At 43.9% G+C, this 18,642-nt stretch overlaps 3 protein-coding genes across 4 annotated transcripts in view; 1 reads left to right on the forward strand and 2 right to left on the reverse strand.

Annotated features, from left to right (window-relative positions):
- Coa3 (cytochrome c oxidase assembly factor 3) lies at positions 1-1,758 on the reverse strand. Its single transcript, XM_090350936.1, has 2 exons — positions 1,350-1,758; positions 1-345 (listed from the first exon to the last, which is right to left on the reverse strand). Exons 1-2 carry the CDS (start codon positions 1,723-1,725, stop codon positions 239-241), a joined length of 483 nt encoding a protein of 160 aa, XP_090207062.1. The 5' UTR covers positions 1,726-1,758; the 3' UTR covers positions 1-238.
- Positions 1,611-16,465, forward strand: Cntd1 (cyclin N-terminal domain containing 1). Its single transcript, XM_090350935.1, has 7 exons — positions 1,611-2,109; positions 8,634-8,709; positions 9,624-9,798; positions 10,767-10,929; positions 12,145-12,289; positions 13,763-13,859; positions 14,994-16,465. Exons 1-7 carry the CDS (start codon positions 1,941-1,943, stop codon positions 15,159-15,161), a joined length of 993 nt encoding a protein of 330 aa, XP_090207061.1. The 5' UTR covers positions 1,611-1,940; the 3' UTR covers positions 15,162-16,465.
- The window catches only part of Becn1 (beclin 1), a 13,075-nt gene continuing 10,419 nt past the window's right edge, over positions 15,987-18,642 (reverse strand). For both annotated transcript variants that reach the window (XM_090350933.1, XM_090350934.1), the window contains 2 exons: positions 18,060-18,202; positions 15,987-16,753 (listed from right to left, as the gene is read on the reverse strand). In XM_090350933.1, the coding sequence (XP_090207059.1) occupies positions 16,585-16,753; positions 18,060-18,202 (312 nt within the window). In that variant the 3' untranslated portion in view covers positions 15,987-16,584. The remainder of the gene's footprint in view (positions 16,754-18,059; positions 18,203-18,642) is intronic.

An 18,642-nucleotide genomic window follows, 5' to 3' on the forward strand; every position in this document is an offset into this window, starting at 1 on the left:
TTACAGAAGAGCCAAGGTTGCATACCTCTCAAACAAGGAGAGGACTAACAGTACAGTGCGTGTGAAACTGGAAATGGTCTGTTGATAGTGGCCAACATTGCAGTCTCTGGCTTCTTGAGCTCAATTACGTTCCAAAGTTAGGAAGTGGGCCCAATGTACAGTTTTGTACAGGGTCACGGGGTGTCATCCATCATGTGAGGGGCTCCGGAAGGTGGAAGATAAGCAATGATCACACGGTTCAGGGTCCTGATGCCCTTGCACGAGCTCGAGCTCGGGCAGCTTTGGCTTCATCTTCCAGTTCATCTAGGAAACGCTCTTGGGATACTGAGTAGAAGGTATAACCATCTGAAGAGAAGGGTTGAGGAAATTCCATGTTATATAGGCATTCTCTTTGCCTACCACCCGTTATTCTCAGTGATTCTGGAATCCCACCCTCTGCGCGCGCGTGCGCGTTCTCTCTCTTTCTCTCCCTCTCTCTCTCCCACCCTCCAGTCCTGGGGCTTAAACTCAGGGCCTGGGCACTGTCCTGGGGCTTTCTCAAGGCTAGTGCTCTACCAGTTTTTTCTGTGTATGTGGTACAGAGGAATGGAACTCAGGGCTTTATGCATGCTAGGCAAGCACTCTACCACTAAGCCACACTCCTGACCCCCTCAACACCACTATTATTACCAAATCATATTAAAAGAGCACCCTTTAAATAAGGTTAGCCCAAGGCTGATGGCTCATATCTGTAGTCCTAGCAACTCAGGAGGCTGCGGTCTGGCAGTTCAAAGCCAGCCCATACAGGAAAGTTTTCGAGACACATCTAACTAGCCATCAGAACCATGAAAGTGGAGCTATGGCTCAAACTAGGAGAGAGATATCCTTGAGCAAAAGAGCTCAGGGCACAGCATCCAGGCCCTGAGTTCAAGTCCCAAGACGGGCAAAAAACCCCCAAACAAACAAGGTGAGGTTAGGTAGTCACTCAGTTTATCCTACATTGAACTCTTGACTCAGCCTCCCCTCCATCCTTCTGCTAAAAAAAGGGGGGGAGGGGGCGGCGGGAGTTTGGCTTAGTGGTAGAGTGCTTGCCTAACGTGAGCAATGACCCCGGTTCGATTCCTCAGGACCACATACATAGAAAAAAAAAAAGCCAGAAGTGGTGCTGTGGCTCAAGTGGTAGAGCTCCAGCCTTGAGAAAACCCAAGGACAGTGCTCAGGCCTTGAGCTCAAGCCAGGACTGGTAAAAAAAAAAAAGGTTAAGTTAGGTATTCACGTAAGTTTCTCCTACATTGAACTCTTGGCTCAACTGCCCTACAAGCTCTGTCACCCTCCCCCAGTCCCACAAGCAGTACAGCCAGGATGGATACAAATAGCCAACACCAGGGCCCCGATGCCAAGCCCGGTCACGATGTTCCGAGTCCGCCGCTGTGGCAGCGTCTTCTGCCACTGGGCAAGCTGCACCTGCCGCATGAAATGAAGTTGTGCTGGAGTTAACTTCTCCCGAGTCGGGTCGATGCGCTGAGCGAACGGGGCCTTTTCATTTTTTGCATCCAGTGGCTCACCAGCTCCTGACGCCGCCATGTTGCTACACCGCCCTTCGGCAGTCCCTGAGCGCTGGGTTCTCTGGGAGTCGTAGTCCTTGTTCACCGCGAGGGATGCTGGGAGTTGTAGTGCGGGGCTAGAGCCCGGGCTTTCGGCTCTAGCGGAAGAGCTGGAAAAGCGGGAAGCAGCTTGATTTCTCATTGGCTGAGCGGGTCCGCGGGCCGTTGGGGCGAGAAAAGCTGGGGGAACTCGAGGCTGTGGTGGGCGCTGGGTTTTTCTGTCAGATTTGAAGCGAGGACAGACTCGTTGGTGGATGACGAGGAAGCCAAGTGTTGGCGGAGGACTGTGGAGTGAGGCCGAAATGGCCGGGGTATGGCTCCAGTGAACTGTCGCCGTGTGCCGCCAGGCTTGTGAATATGGACCGGCTGGCGAGGCCGAGGCTGGGCTCGGTCGCTGACTTCCAGTTTGGAGCCGTTGCCACGGAAACCATCGAGGACACGCTGCTTCACCTGGCTCAGCAGAACGAGCGAGCGGTGCAGCAGGCCGCGGGCCGCATGGGCAGCTTCCGGGAGCCCCGCATCGTGGGTGTGAACGGCCGGGACAGGGAGCCGGGTGGATGGGAGCCTCGGAGGCGCGAATCTTGGGATAGAATTCAGGCCAGGTCCCGGGGAACACCAGCACCCTGTCATAGATTTCCTCACGCTTAACCAACTGGACACTGGCAGATGAACTAAGAATGGAGTCCTTACTCTGAACCTGTGTGCCACCTTTTTTTTGGGGTGGGGGACGGTCAGGCAAATAGGCACATGTTAGGTACCAATGTAGTTGGAGAAGTGGTGTAGAAGGGAAAACAAGCTTCTGTGGTGATCCAAGGGAGCGATGAAGCGGTAGGAAGAACTGGGAGTGCTCCAACTGCGACCTTTGAGGTAGACCTTGAATAAAGGGTGACACTTGGGTTGTTGGTAGGTTGCAGAAAGGGACAACATTTCTACTAAACCAGGATAGCATGAGCAAAACTTAAAGACGGGGGGACGTGTGGGTACAGTATCACTCAAGAGCAGTTGAATTTAAGAACATAGAGGGATGCCTGCAGACATCCCAGGCGGAGATATGAACATCAAGAGGGGAGGAATTTGAAGGCATTTATACTTGGTTTAGTGGAAAATGTCAAGACATGGAAGGTTTTGTTTTTGGTGTGCATGGGAGTGTGTGTGTTTGCCAGTCCTGGGGCTCGAACTTAGGGCCTGGGCACTGTCCCTGAGCTACTTTTTGCTTAAGGCTAGTGCTCTACCACATGAGCCACAGTGCAACTTCTATTTTTTTTTTCTGCGTGGTACTGAGGAATCAAACCCATGCATGCTAGGCAAGCACTCTACCGCTAAAGCACACTCCCAGCCCCACACTGAAAATTTTAAAGCAAAGGAATGCTGTGGCTCTGAGTTTTGTCTTGGTTAAAAAAGAACAAAATATGTGATGTAACGGACAGATTTGATTGAGATAGGAGAGACACAGACCAGTGGAGCCTATGTTGGTAGCAGCCTAAGTGATAGGGCAAAGGGAATAACAGGAGGTTTGTATTAAAAAAAATTTTTTTCAGAGAAGTGGAGCTGTGGGTCCAAGTGGTAGACTGAAAAAAAAAAAGAGCCAGGTACTGGTGGCTCATGCCTGTAATCCTAGTTATTCAGGAGGCTGAGATCTGTGTATCATGGTTTTAAATCAACCCGGGCAGGAAAGTCCACAGGATTCTTTATCTCCAATAAACTACATTCCCCCAAAAGAGCCAGAAGTGAGGCTGTGGCTCAAGTGGGAGAATGTTAGCCTTGACCAAAAGTAGCTCAGAGACAGCATTCTGACTGAGTTCAAACCCCAGAACTGGCACATACACAAACAATAGCCAAAAACATTTCAGAGACAAAAAACAAAATCTGATTTGGGTGACTTTAAGAAATGAACATGGTAGTCCAATGTGGTGGCTCATGCCTGTAATCCTAGTTACTCAGGAGGCTGAGATCTGAGGATTCAATTCAAAGCCAGCCCGGGCACAAAGTTCATGAGACTCTTATCTCCAATTAACCACTAGAAACCCAAAAACGGAAGTGGCACTGTTGCTTAAGGGGTAAGGCAGTAGCCTTGAGCTGAAGAGCTCAGGGACAGTGCCCAGGCCCAGAGTTCAAGTCCTATGACTGACAACAACAAAAGCTGGGCAAGGTGGCTCACACCTGTAATCGTAGCTACTCAGGAGGCTGAGATCTGAGGATTAAGGTTCAAAGCCAGCCCAGGCACAAAAGGACCTGAGACTCTTATCTCCAATTAACCTCTAGAAAATGGGAAGTAGGCTTGGCTCAAGGGTAGGGTGGTACCCTTGAACTGAAGAGCTCAGGGACAGCGCCCAGGCTCAAATTCAAGCCCCATGACTCACAAAAAAAAGAAAAAAAGAACATGGGAAAGCTTATTATTCCAAAGGACTAAGTCTCAGAGACTAGAAGTATACCTGTGTCATTAACACACACAAACACACACACACACACACACACACACACACACATACATACATGCATGTGCACACATTACAAAAATAAAAGGAAATGTAGCTTTTTTTTTTGCCAGTTGTGGGGCTTGAACTCAGGGACTGAGCACTGTCCTTGGACATTTCTCAAGGCTAGAGCTCTACAACTTAAGCCACAGCACCACTTCCAGCTTTTTTTCTATGTATGTGGTACCGAGGAATCGAACCCGGGTCTTCGTGCATGCTAATGCTAGGCAAGCACTCTACCACTAGGCCAAATTCCTGGCCCATGGCTTTTTTTTTTTTTTTTTAAAGAATTACTTTGGGAGGCCGGGAGTTTGGCCTAGTGGTTAAAGTGCTTGCCTAGCATGCACAAAGACCTGGGTTTGATTCCTCGGTACCACATACATACAAAAAAAAAAAAAGCCAGAAGTGGTGCTGAGGCTCAAGTGGTAGAGCTCTAGCCTTGAGAAAGTCCAAGGACAGTGCTCAGGCCCTGAGCGCAAGCCCAGGACTGACAAAAAAAAAAAAAAAAAAAGAATTACTTTGGGTTACTTTGGGTTTGGCTCTGCTGAAGATCCAAACTTGGCACTTGAAGAACATCTAGAGGAAGGTTTCTAGCAGGTTACTCAATAAGATCAGAACTAAAACTAAACATTTTTGAATTATCTTCATAATGATAGTGTTGAAATGATGGCAGAGATGATCTAGAAGTAGAAAAGCAAGTAAGGACAAATCATTGGGAAACATTTTATGTTCAATGATTAGAGTCACGAGGGAACTAAAAGTGGTAGTTAGGAATATAAAATAAACCAAGGACTTTGGAAGCCCACAGAAGTATCCAGAAGGGGGGCTGGGAGTTTGGCCTAGTGGTTAAAGTGCTTGCCTAGCATGCATGAAGACCCGGGTTCGATTCCTCGGTACCACATACATAGAAAAAAGCCAGAAATGGTGCTGAGGCTCAAGGGCTAGAGCTCTAGCCTTGAGAAAGTCCAAGGACAGTGCTCAGGTCCTGAGCTCAAGCCCACGACTGGCAAAAAAAAAAAAAAAAAAGTATCCAGAAGGATCATGCTTAGAAGTTCCAGATGCTTCTGGAATATCAATAGAAATGAAGATTGCAAAAAGGCCATCATAAATCCTAGCTACTCAGGAGGCTAAGATCTGAGGATTGTGATTCAAAGCCAGCCCGAGCAGGAAAGTCCATGAGACTCTTATCTCCAATTAACTACCAGGAAATTAGAAATATCACTATGGGTCCAAGTGGTAGAGCTCTAGCCCTGAGCAAAAGAGTTCAGGGACAGTGTCCAGGCCCCAAGTTCAAGTCCTGCAACCAAAAAAAAATTAACAATTCAGGATATTTGCTAATGTGTGTGTATGCATGCGTGTGCGCGCGCGCGTGCATGCGCATGAGTGTTGTACACACATACCATTCTGGGGCTTTCATTCAGGACCTGGATGCTGTCTCTGGGATCCTCAGATCTCAGCCTCCTCAGTAGCCACTAGTGTGAGCCACTAGAACCCAGCATTTGCTGATATTTGAGATGATCACTTTAGCAAAATGGGAAGGTAAAAATTAAATTGAATATTAGGAAGTGAATGATGAAGCGGTAGCAGCAGGTATGTAAACCAGGCTTTCAAGAAATTTACTAGTGGGCTGGAAGTTTGGCCTAGTGGTAGAGTGCTTGCCTAGCATGCACAAAGACCCAGGTTCAATTCCTTGGTGTCACATACATAGAAAAGCTGAAAGTGATGCTGTGGCTCAAGTGGTAGAGCACTATCCTTGAGGAAAGCCCAAGGACAGTGCTCAGGCCCTGGACTCAGTATCTAGAACTGGCAAAAGGAAGGAAGGAAGGAGGGAAGGAGAGAGAAAGGAGAGAAAGAAGAGAGAGAAGGAAAAATAAATTCACCAATGATGAGATAGAGAAAACTGAATGAAGAGACTAGAAGCGGGGAGTCTTTTCCCAATACTAGATTTGAATATTTTTATAAGTGGAGTATGGAGAGTCAGTGGTAAGGTAAAAGCATTTTCAATTCTATAACCCAAGCTGCTTGATTGGAAAATCAAATTGGAAAACACACACACACACACACACACACACACACACACACACACACACAGAGGAGAGAGAGAGAGAGAGAGAGAGAGAGAGAGAGAGAGAGAGAGAGAGAGAGAGAGAGTCTTAAGTCCAGCACCAAAAGTACTGCTTTTAACACACATCAATATGTTCTATTGCAACTTGCTGAAGTGCTCAAGTAATTCCTGCACTGGACATCATTGCTAGTGGGGCTGTGGTTCCTATAACTATATGGCCGTACTAAGGACTAAGGGTTTGAATTCAGGGCCCCATGCTAGCTAGGTGGGAGCTCTTAGGAGGCAACCCTGCCCTCCCTGAGTTTGCTGGGGTTTTTTTGTTGTTGTTGTTTTACATAGGACCTTACATCCTGTCCCAGTTTGTACCTGAGTGTATCCAATTAGGCTTCCAGTTGTAACTAGGATATCAGGTGGGAGCCAGCACATCCAACACTTGGTTATGAAGAGGTCTCAGCCTGCCTCCTTAGGAGGCAGAGACCTGGAGATCACAGTTTGAAGCCAGCCGAGGTAGAAAAGTACCTGAGGCTGTCTCCAAAAATAATCAACAAAATGCCAGATTTGAGGTATTGTTCAAGTTTCTTATGGTTTACACCATAAGAAAGCCAAGCAGGACTTTGTGGCTCTGAATTTAAACTCTAGTACTGGCACACAAAAAGAGTTTTGGAGGCTGGAGGCTTGGCTCGCAGTAGAGAACAAGTTGAGCAAGTACGATGTCCTAAGTTCAAATCCCAGCATCTTCTGCCTGTACTATCTTCAAACCACCATCCTCCCAAGCACAGCTTTCCAAATAGTTACAATAATAACGTACATCTATCTATATGATTTATGTCAACTAGATTATTAAACTATTTGTGCTAGTTTGACATATTCATTGTCATTCTAAGAAATTCAAAGTTTCTTTTTTTGTCCATCATGGCTCTTTGGCATGGGCACTGTCCCTAAGCTCTTTTGCTCAAGGCTAGCACTCTACCACTTTGGGTCACAGCTCTACTGTTTTTTGATGGTGAATTGGAGATAAGTCCCATGGACTTTCCTGCATGGGTTTGAATTGCAATCTTCAGATCTCAGCCTCTTGAATAGCTAGGGTTATAAACATGAATCACCAGCACTCAGCTGAAATTCAAATTTTCTTTGAAGGCATGATAATTTGACTATGTGTATATAGTAGAAGAGAACCCAAAAGTCCAAACTTTGAAACTTGGGTATCAATATGATTCTCCAAAACTTTTGGATTTTGGTTAGATATGGTGGTAAGCACCAACTACTCAGTAGATGGATTTCAAGGGGATTGTGTTTTGAGGTCAGTCCAGGCAAAATTTTAGCAAGATTCCATCTCAACAAGCTCAGTACAGTAGCATGCACCTGTGGTCTCAGCTATGTGGAAGGAGAATCTTGGTCTGTGGCTAGCCTTGGAAAATAACTGAAGCATAAAGCGACTGAGGGAAGCAAATTATGCCAAAGGGTCGAGCCTCAGAGACTAGAAGTATAGCAGGGGAAGGCATGAGTCAAATGGCAGAGGATCTGAAAAAAGAAAAACACAGTTGGATTTTGAAGCATTTTAGAGCTCAGATTTCCAGATTGGGTATGAGAATAATTCCAAATCTGAATAAATTGAAATCTTAAGTCCTGGTCTCAAGCAGTTTGGATTAAGAATACTCAAAACTCGAATTCTTTGTTGATCAAAGCTAAAAGCTCTTAGGTCTGCAAATACTATTTGGTAAGAACTGACATTTACTCGTTTCCACCCTCTAATATTGCAAACTAAATAGAATTCTATCTGGGTCTGTTCTTTCAAAGAGAAACAGAAGCAACTAAAATCTTGCCAAGGTATCTTGCCCTTTCCACCTTTGCAACAATTCTTGCCTCCAAAAACTGAGCTATGTTCCCTGAGTGAGGGGATGTTTCTTCAAAACAAGTCCCTCCATAGTAACAAACTTGTTCCTGGGGAGAGGCCTAGCCACCATAGGTTTATCCAACAAGCTGCAGGTTGAGAGGTGGTGTGCAGCTGTAAGGTGAATGATGTTTATAAAGCAATGGGAGTTCTCCAGAGGGTGGTTACTAAACAAACAGTGTCCTAAAGATTATCAGAGCTCCAGGAGGGACCTTTCTGTTTCTGCCAACATTCCACAGAAAACAGAATATAGGGGTTAGGGTTTTTAATCCATCCAAAAATCATCCTTGAAGCTAGGGGTTACCAGCATGGTGTAAAAGGCCAACTAGGCCAGCTATTATGTTTGTGTGTAACTGGCCAAGCCTTTTATCAGCTGAGACCCACAGGAAGGCGCTACAGTCAGAGAAGGAACTTGGTAAGCCTTTGAGTTTGGTACTGAGTCAGCCTGCTTTCCATGCCTGTTGGCAATAAGGAAAACTAAGCTCAGATTTGGTTGTTTTAATCTCCTCCTCTTTTGACCCTCTTCTCTTAGCCCCATTATGGCTTTTATAGAATGCCAAGAGTTCACAGAACGGTTTTGCTTGCATCTTGCGAATTGAGCTCTTTTCCTGTTTTGGCAGAATTTGTTTTTCTCCTGTCTGAACAGTGGTGTCTGGAGAAATCTGTGAGCTACCAAGCTGTAGAAATCCTAGAAAGGTAAGGCCCTGTGCATTGGCCCTTGTAACCTTAAAATGACTAATAAGCACTCCCCCCAAATGTACTAGTTAGGATGAGGCAAATATGCCTTCCAGAGGAAATTGATAGAATGGTCATGGATCTGGAAAAACAAATCGTGAAATGAGATAAATACAGTAGAAGACATCCTTATGATGATGCAGATAGTTACCACATTGCTATAAAGCAGTGTCAAATTCATCAAGAAAGCCAATTGAGTTTATGGGGAAAATATAGCTGAAAGGAATCAGAATTTAGAGTGGGGAACAGCTGTTTAATCCCTTCATGAGCTGTATTTAGAAGCTTGAGAATGGAGTGAAATGTTCTAGCAAATTGAAAGTCTCTTCAAAATTATGTCAGCCAGTCAGAACTTAGTCTACGCCGCCCCAGTCAAAATATTTCATTTTATTGGTTGAATATAAAATGTATTTCTTATAGTGAAGATGTTTTGTAAAAACCTACTTTGTACAGCATGCTAGCTGGTGGCTGGAGTCTATAATCCTAGCTACTCAGAAGGCTGAGATTTGAGAATTGTGATCTAAGTCAGCCCAGGCAGAAAATTCCAGGAAATCCCATCTCCAATTAATTTGCAAAAGGTGGGATAGAGGCATGGCTCAAGTAGTACAGTGCCAGCTGCAAGCAAACTGAGTATACAAGGCACTGAGTTCAAGCCCTGGAACTGAAAACACACACACACACACACACACACCCTTTACTTTTGAAGTACTAGTAAGGGCAATGGAATAGAAAAGTACATTTCTAACTTCAAAATGTAAATTTCCTAGCTAGCATTTCATACTGGAGAGGACAAAAATATAGTACAATTTAAAGCACAAATTCCCTTAGATTTATGTGACTGCGGGTTGTTTTTTTTACTCCCCATCCCTCTCTTATAGGTTTATGGTCAAGCAGGCAGAAGACATCTGCATGAAAGCCCCAATCCAGCTGAGAAGTAATGAGAAAACAGAGTCTCAGAATTGGAAGGCTCTGAAAGATCAACTTTTCAACAAGTTTATTCTCCGTTTGGTGTCATGTGTTCAGCTGGCGAGCAAACTTTCCTTCCACTACAAAGTAAGGAGCTGGAGTTGTTCATCCAAGTTTCCCCTGTGTTAGAAGGAAACTAGCTCATCAAAAGTAGCTGTGAGAAACTTACTCCTAAGATAGATGATATTACTCACATCTCACATGGAAATTCCAGAGGCTAATTATGCTTCCTAAGTATATCTTCTACGGGCACACACACACACACACACAAACACACACACACACACACACACCATTATTAAATAGCCTGGAGTTCTGTTCCCAAAGTATAATTTCTGGACAGATGCCATTATACAGGTCACCTTTCCAACCCTAGAACTCAAGGAGAGTTTGTTTACATAAGGTACCTGAATTACCAACATACCTAGTATTAAAGGAAAACCATAGACTTAAAAAGAACAAAATGTTTCCATATTACTGTATAGTAAAATATCATTCATTTAGCAAATATTTATTGACTTTCTTCAGTGGCCAGATGCTGTAGTAGGAACCATAGCTACAACAGTAAAAATAAAATACTGTCTGTACTCAAAGGAATTCATTATCTAATGGGAACAGACATAAGCAAACAGGGTGAAAAGGTGCTGTGGTTAATGTAAATACAGAGGGTTAAGAATGTACCTCATTAGCCTTGGAAAGTGGAGGAAACAGACCCAGAGAAAAATGACTTCTTCAAGTAGGTAGGTAGAAGATGGGTGGATGCTCAGAAAGAGCAAACAAAAGGAGGGCAGGGAGAAAGAAGGAGTGGGGAGGAAAACGAGGTAAGTCTAGGTACAGAATGCAGAGGTGTAGCAGCTGGAAGAGAGGGAGAGTATTTTGGGTTTGGTAATTATAAATAATCCTGTGCAAACAAACTTAAGACTTTAAGGTCGAATTACTGAGAGAAGATTGTCAATAAAGACATGGGTTAAACTGTGAGAGTTTGTTGTGCATTCTGCCAAGGTATATGATCTGTATCCTGACATTTTTCTTCCTGTTTTGTTTTCTTTGCTCAGATAATCAGCAACATTACAGTCTTGAATTTCCTCCAGGCTCTAGGTTATCTTTATACTAAAGAAGAACTGCTAGAGTCAGAGCTTGATGTTTTGAAGTCCCTGAACTTCCAGATAAATCTACCTACCCCTCTTGCTTATGTGGAGATGCTTCTTGAAGTTTTAGGTACTTCACTGGGTCAGAAAATGTGGGTTGGGGGGCTGGGAGTTTGGCCTAGTGGTAGAGTGCTTGCCTAGCATGCACGAAGACCCGGGTTCGATTCCTCAGTACCACATACATAGAAAAAAGCCAGAAGTGGTGGTGAGGCTCAAGTGGTAGAGCTCTAGCCTTGAGAAAGTCCAAGGACAGTGCTCAGGCCCTGAGCTCAAGCCCAGGACTGGCAAAAAAAAAAAAAAAGAAAGAAAATGTGGGTTGGGCTGGGCACTGCTGGCTTATGCTTGTACTCCCAGCTACTTAGGAGGCTGAGATCTGAGGATCATAGTTTGAAGCCAGCCTGGGCAGGAAAGTCCCTGAGACTTATTAACCATCAGCAAACTGGAATTGGTGCTGTGGCCTAAAGTGGTAGAGCACTAGCCTTGAGCAAAAAGAGCTTGGGGACAGGACACCCAGGCCCTTAAGTTCAAGCGCCACATCAAGATGAGATTGGGGACGGGGGGCGGGGGGGGGGGAAGGAGAGAGGGGGGGAAAGAGAGAGGGAGGGAAAGGAAGATAACTGTGGGTTGGATACTTCCCTAGAGGGCAATTAAAAAACAAATGTGCCCAAGGGTTTGGGAATAGCACGCAGAACCTGCCTATGAGAAGCAGTAGGAAACCTGATGGTGTCTGAATAATTGAGAGAATTGAGAGTTTCCTCTGGCACTTGCCAAGGAAAAGTAGCTTAGGAGTCTCAGCAACTGGTTGCTATTTGAACTCTCTTTTTATTGCAAAATCAGAGAGCTGATTTTATGGAGAAGCATAAAGAAGAGAGGAACAAATACACTTTAATTGTACATACACTACAGATGGAAGTTTCTCTGTCCCTTTGTACTTTAAAATTGACTTCTGCTAAACAAGTTTTGCCAGTCCTAGAGCTTGAACTCAGGACCTGAGCACTGCCCTTGAGCTTCCCCCCCCCCCTTCAAGGCTAGTGCTCCACCATTTGAGCCACAGCACCACTTCTGCCTTTTTCTGCATGTGTGGTACCGAGGAATGAAACCCAGGACTTTATGCATGCTAGGCAAGCTCTCTGCCACTAGGGCATACTCACGTCCTGAACAAGTTTCTTATGGAACATAGTAACTGGGAAGCACCTTAGGTACTAAATAGTGTTGTCATAGACAATAGTGCTGTGACCAGGAAGCATTCATTTCATCCCCTCTTCCATGCTCACACTCTATCTAGGATACAATGGCTGTTTGGTTCCAGCCACGCAGCTACATGCAACCTGCCTGACCCTGCTTGACCTGGTCTACCTTCTGCACGAACCCATATATGAGAGTCTGCTGAGGTCTTCGATTGAGAACTCCACACCCAGTCAGCTTCAAGGGTAAGTAACTCATTTAGGATAGACTCCTTCCAGAAAAAGGGAGCAGGGGACAGATTGTAAGACCATGGGGAGGTACAGGTGTTTAGTTCAGTGGTAGAGCACTTGTTTGTCAAGTTCAATAGCCAGCACCACACAGCAACACAATAAATGGGGGAATTAAATTAGTTTACAAAGGCATTCAGTCCACAGATAACTTACACAGGTTACCTGCTTCTCATTAACTTCCAACATGTTGCTTGGATGCAGATGACTGAGCCCAATCAAAAAAAAACAAAAAAAACTCAAAAGACTTTTACCTTTAAATTACCTCCAATAATCAACATTTTCTTTTCCAGTTTTTGCCAGTCCTGGGCTTGAGCTCAGGGCCTGAACGCTGTCCTTAAACTTTCTCAAGGCTAGAGCTCTACCACTTGAGCCTCAGCACCACTTCCAGCTTTTTTTCTATGTATATGGTACCAAGGAATTGGAGTTGAGCCTGGGTCTTTGTGCATGCTAGGCAAGCACTCTACCACTAGGCCAAACTCCCGGCCCCTGTTGTCGTTGTTGTTTTATAGCAGTTTCTAATTTGAGATTACCAGACTTCCTTTTCTGGGTACTTGGGAATAAAAAGGCCAGTCACAAGATAACAGCTGGACAAAAGTGTTTGATTACTATAAAGACAGGTTGGTCAAAGCCTGTTAAATGTTTCAGAGACAGATGGAACACCAAAAGGTTTATAATCCATTCAGATACAAGGCTCACTTTTTTTTTTTTTTTTTTTTTTTGCCAGTCCTGGGCTTGAGCTCAGGGCCTGAGCACTGTCCTTGGACTTTCTCAAGGCTAGAGCTCTACCACTTGAGCCTCAGCACCACTTCCAGCTTTTTTCTATGTATGTGGTACTGAGGAATCGAACCCGGGTCTTCATGCATGCAAGGCAAGCACTTTAACCACTAGGCCAAACTCCCGGCACTTCTTTCTTTTTTTTTTTTTTTTTTTTTTTTTTGAACTTGGCCTGGGTGTTATCCCTGAGCTCTTCAGCTCAAGGCTACTGCCCTACACAGCCCAGCCCCAGTTCCGTTTTCTAGAGGTTAATTGGAGATAAGAGTCTCAGGTCCTTTTGTATTTGGGCTGGCTTTGAACCTTGATCCTCAGATTTCAGCTTCCTGAGTAGCTAGGATTACAGGTGTGAGCCACCGTGCCAGGAAGGCTCTCATTTTAATCCCAATTGAGTAGGGGGATGATGGGAGAGCAGGTTAATTAGCTATAACTTAACAGTTCCCTTCCACATATCTCTCTCTCTCTCTCTTGTCTCTTTCTCTCTCTCTCTCTCTCTCTCTCTCTCTCTCTCTCTCTCTCTCTCTCTCACACACACACACACACACACACACACACCCAGTCAACATAAACAATTCATAGTTGAATAGTTCTAGGACCCTAGAATTTAGAAGATCATGTTTCATTCTAGCTTCAAAATTAATGTTTTTAATTACTCAGGGAAAAGTTTATCTCAGTGAAAGAAGACTTTATGCTGTTGGCAGTTGGAATCATTGCAGCAAGTGCTTTCATCCAAAACCATGAGTGTTGGAGCCAGGTATGCACCACTGAGCAAGATCCAAATGGCCAGAATTCATTTGATAGAAAGCATTCCCCCATCACTTAAAAAAAAACAAACAACAACAAAAACACAAACAGAAGGCACCTACAGAAAACAAGTGCCATGACTCAGAATCAGGATTTGGATTGAGGGTTGAAGAACCTGAGCTCAGCATTTGAGAGGGTTGAAAAACTAGGTTAGGACTGGAAAAAAAAAAAAAAAAAAAAACTGGGAGGGGGAGGAGGTGGTCAGTTGTGGAGTTTGAACTAAGGGCCTGGGCATGGTGCCTGTGCTTTTCTGCTCAAGGCTAGTGCTTTACTTTGAGCCACAGCTCCACTTCCGGTTTCTGAATTAATTGGAAATAAGACTCTCATGGATTTTTCTACCCAGGCTAGCTTCGAACCACAATCCTCAGATCTCAGTTTCTTGAACAGCTAGAATTATAGTCGTGAGCCACCAGCACTAAGACTAGTCAGCTAGGGGGCCAGGAGTTTGGCCTAGTGGTTAAAGTGCTTGCCTAGCATGCATGAAGACCCGGGTTTGATTCCTTGGTACCACATACGTAGAAAAAAGCCAGAAGTGGTGCTGAGGCTCAAGTGGTAGAGCTCTAGCCTTGAGAAAGTCCAAGGACAGTGCTCAGGCCCTGAGCTGAAGCTCAGGACTGGCAAAAAAAAAAAAAAAAAAAAAAAAAAAACTAGTCAGCTAGGACTGAAGTGTTTTTCCATTTTTTCTTATGAAACTAGAAATAGAGGCTCAAGTTCAGCTTGTTCATGTTCCTTTATGAAGTCTAATACATATACCCCCTCCCCAAACAGAAACAATATCAAGTCCCAAATACCCATGAAGTAACTGATAGATTCTAAGAATGTGGGCAAATTTGGAAGTAATGATAATCCCCCTCAGATTTCACAAAATTATCTTCAACAGGGATAAATAAATAGCAGAGTTTTCAAGCTAATGCTTCAGGGCAAAGGTATCCATTTAGCCATGAACAAACATTTGAATCTGGATTTAATCTTGCCTGCACATTCAAAGAAATGGAGAAATTTATTTGGTTGGAAAGAACATCCCAAGCTGTGTGTACAGACATGTTGAGGTTATTTAGTAATTAAAAAATGTCTGTTTCTGAAGGTTGTGGGGCATTTGCAGAGCATCACTGGTATTGCCACTGAGAGCATTGCTGAGTTCTCTTATGCAATCCTGACTCACAGCGTGGGAGCCAACACTCCAGGACGACAGCAGCCTGTTCCTCCCCACTTGGCAGACAGAGCTCTCAGGGGTGCTGCTTCCTCAACATGAGGCAGGTTGAGCCCCCCAAAATATAAACACCTTCTATCACTACAATATTCCGTTTGTTTACTTTCATATTCAAGGTACAAAAGTTCCAAGTCTCCTTTGACCCAGACCCTGTATTCTAATTCCATGCATATTTTTATGCATCAGCTAAAGTGGACAAGTTTTGCCTTTTTTCTTAGTCCTCTCAGACTAAAAATGTCAAAGAACTAGGAGACAGGTTAGTGAAGTTGTTTTTTAACAAGCTGTTCATGGCTTTTCTTTAACTTCATTATATTAACTGGGAACATCAGACACACAGAAAAGTATTAACCTGGATTTTAAAAACAGACTATCTGGATAATGTTCACTGAGTTTTGTTAAAATTGCCTTTATTTCCCTTTAATTTCCATCTCTGTTGTATTACAGAGATCTATACAAATGGCTCTTCTGTAGTCATTTTCACTAGTTTGTTGTTTTCTTTGTGATACTGGGATTTGAACTTGAGGACTGCTTACCTAACAAATGCTTTACCCCTTAAGCCATCCAGTTTGTTTTGTAACTAAAATATCTCTATGTATGTTTCAACAGAACTTCAACATATTAATTTAGATAAAAACACACAATAGGCCTGGGAGTGTAGCTTAGTGGTAGAGTGCTTGCCTAGCATGCATGAAGCCCTGGGTTCAATTCCTCAGTACCACATACACAGAAAAAGCAGGAAGTGGCACTGTAGCTCAAGTGGTAGAATGCTAGCCAAGGACAGTGCCCAGGCCCTGAGTTTGGGGGTTTGGCAGGGGGAAAGAGAAAGAAAGAAAAAAGAAGAGAAAAACACAATAGTGCACTTCTGGATTGTTATCAGACTGTAACAAATCTTTTATTACAAAGATTTAAATCTTAAATCTCTCCATAATGTCTCAAACAGTATCAAACACCATTTCATAACTCTAATATATAGCAGAGTAGGTACTCAGTGCCAGAACTGAGTGAGATGTGTTCAATTTCAAGCTCCTGATCATATCTCATGGTGACCAGGCAGAATGTAGATGCCATTTTCCTGTTATTCCTGTTTCGTAAATTTTATTGTTGCAGTGGAGACCGAAGTTTCATAATTTAAGTGCAGGAAGTTGAGAGAGAAAATCCAGTGAAAACATATCAATCTCAATTCAACTCAGTTAAAAAAAAAAAAGGCAAACTTAAATTAGTTGTTTTGGGGGATGAGAAAGGAAGGAAGGCATGGGGTTAAAACCATGACAAAGGCTGGCAAGGTATACATGGAATATTGTAACCCTGGAATCTGTCATATTTTAAAATAAAGTGGCTTTTGTGAATTTTGTCTCTTGGTATTGTAAACATGTGGTGTTTAATATTAATCAAATTTAATTTAAAGCATTTTTCCAAACAAAACAAAATTTAAAACCTTCAAGGCAAATATCCCCGAAGGAAAAAGTCATTTGTTATAAAATTGTGAGGATACCCAAGCAAGACCCCACTTAAGATTTGTCAGCATGAACTTGAGAGCTTTTGTCCACTGTTCCTCAGAATTGAATTGCGTTTTGATGGAATAGGAGCCACCGCTGCCTCCTGTGTCTTCAATCTTGCCTTTCTCCACATCCATCCTGCAGATGGGCATAGCAGACCTTAATTAGTAACAGATCTGAGTTAAGTCAGTTCAGGCGAATGGTCAGCGACCTGGCCAAGAGACCAAGTGATCACATCACTTTAGCTCCTGAGAACTTTTAGCTCATTTAGAACTCTTGGCAACAACAGTAGTGTGTTTTGGATTTGCTTGAAAGCACCAAACCAAGAAGGCTGTCACAAGAGCCTCATTGTCATTTCAGAACACAGGACAGGACACACACCCAAAGAGATGAGAAGTCTAAACAGGGGTAAGTGAGGGTCACAGTACTCCTTCCTGTTCCCAAGATATTTCTGAACTCAGGGGGGAAAGGGAAGCAGAAGAAAAATAAAATAAATGCTTTGTTTTAGGATAGGGATAGGAACAGCTTACATCTATTTTATTTATTTTGAGGCAGAGTACCCTATATAGCTAAGGCTGGCCTGAAAACTTGTAACTCCTCTGCTTCAGCTGCTGGAGTACTACAATTATAGGCCTGGGACATCACACATATCTTTTTTTTGTTTTTTTTTGCCAGTCCTGGGGCTTGAACTCAGGGCCTGGGCACTGTCCTCGGACACTTTTGCTCAAGGCTAGTGCTCTGCCACTTAAGCCACAGTGCCACTTCTGGCTTTTTCTGAGTATGTGATATGGAGGAATCAAACCTAGGGCTTTGTGCATGCTAGGGGAGCATGTTACCACCAGGCTACACCTCCAGCCCACACCTATCAACTTTATACTCTTGAACTGAGTTTCTACTCATTACTAGAATCTGTAATATCTGACCAAAGGAAGCATCCTTATATATTTCCAAAGACTTCAGTAAAAATCATCCTGAAACTAGAGAGCAAGCTTAACTCTGTGCCAAGAGAATTCCCCAAATCACCTAGGACAATATTTTTGTCTACAGGCACCAGGTGGTCACAGTCTGGTGTCTGCAGTCTTTGTCTATTGGTGCCATGTCACTCTACATCATTTTTTGCTTTTTTTATTTTGGTTGGTTGTGGGGCTTGAACTCTGGGCATGGACACTGTCCCTGAGCTCTTCAACTCAAGACTACTGCCCTATCCCTTGAGCCACAGCACTACTTCTGGTTTTCTGGTGGTTAATTGGAGATAAGTCTCACAGCTTTAGGCCCAGGGTGACTCTGAACTGTGATCCTCAGATCTCAGCCTCCTGAGTAGCTAAGATTACAGGCATGAGCCACAGAACCCAGCTCCGTTTTTTGCTTTTGCCTTCATTCTTTCTGTCCAAATTTGTTCAGTTTGGCACTACTACTAGTTCACTCACCGACGGGAGATACTGACCTGTAAGGAAGACAAAATCGTGTCTCGCCTTTCTCTACCTCTTCTTTGAACTGCTGCACACAGTCCAGGAAAGCCACCATTGCATGGTCAAACTTGTTGTCCCAGAAAAATCGCAATCCCCCAGAACAATATAATGGCAGCTCCTGTCCAACAAGAGAGAACTGCCTATGAGCGAGCCACCAAGGCAGGTTTCAGAAACAGTCACGAGCTCCTATCTACCAAGTTGCAATTTCTCGGTATCCACTTGAAGCAAGTAGTACTGCGGGACTCTATCCTCTATAACCTTGAAACACTGCAAATAATAAAGACACCCAGAACAGTTTTCCCACCAGTGGAATGCACCGAACTACTTCATAGGGATCTCTTTTCTATTCTCATGCATGTTTTCCTCTGACCTGCCTAGATTCCTCAAAAGACTATAAAATCTTGGGGCCGGGAGTTTGGCCTAATGGTTAAAAGTGCTTGCCTAGCATGCACGAAGACCTGGGTTCGATTCCTCGGTACCACATACATAGAAAAAAGCCAGAAGTGGTGCTGAGGCTCAAGTGGTAGAGCTCTAGCCTTGAAAAAGTCCAAGGAGGCC

This window comes from Megascapheus bottae, chromosome 17 (genome assembly GCF_031878675.1).
Source record: "Megascapheus bottae isolate mThoBot1 chromosome 17, mThoBot2.hap1, whole genome shotgun sequence".
NCBI classification, from domain to species: domain Eukaryota; kingdom Metazoa; phylum Chordata; class Mammalia; order Rodentia; family Geomyidae; genus Megascapheus; species Megascapheus bottae.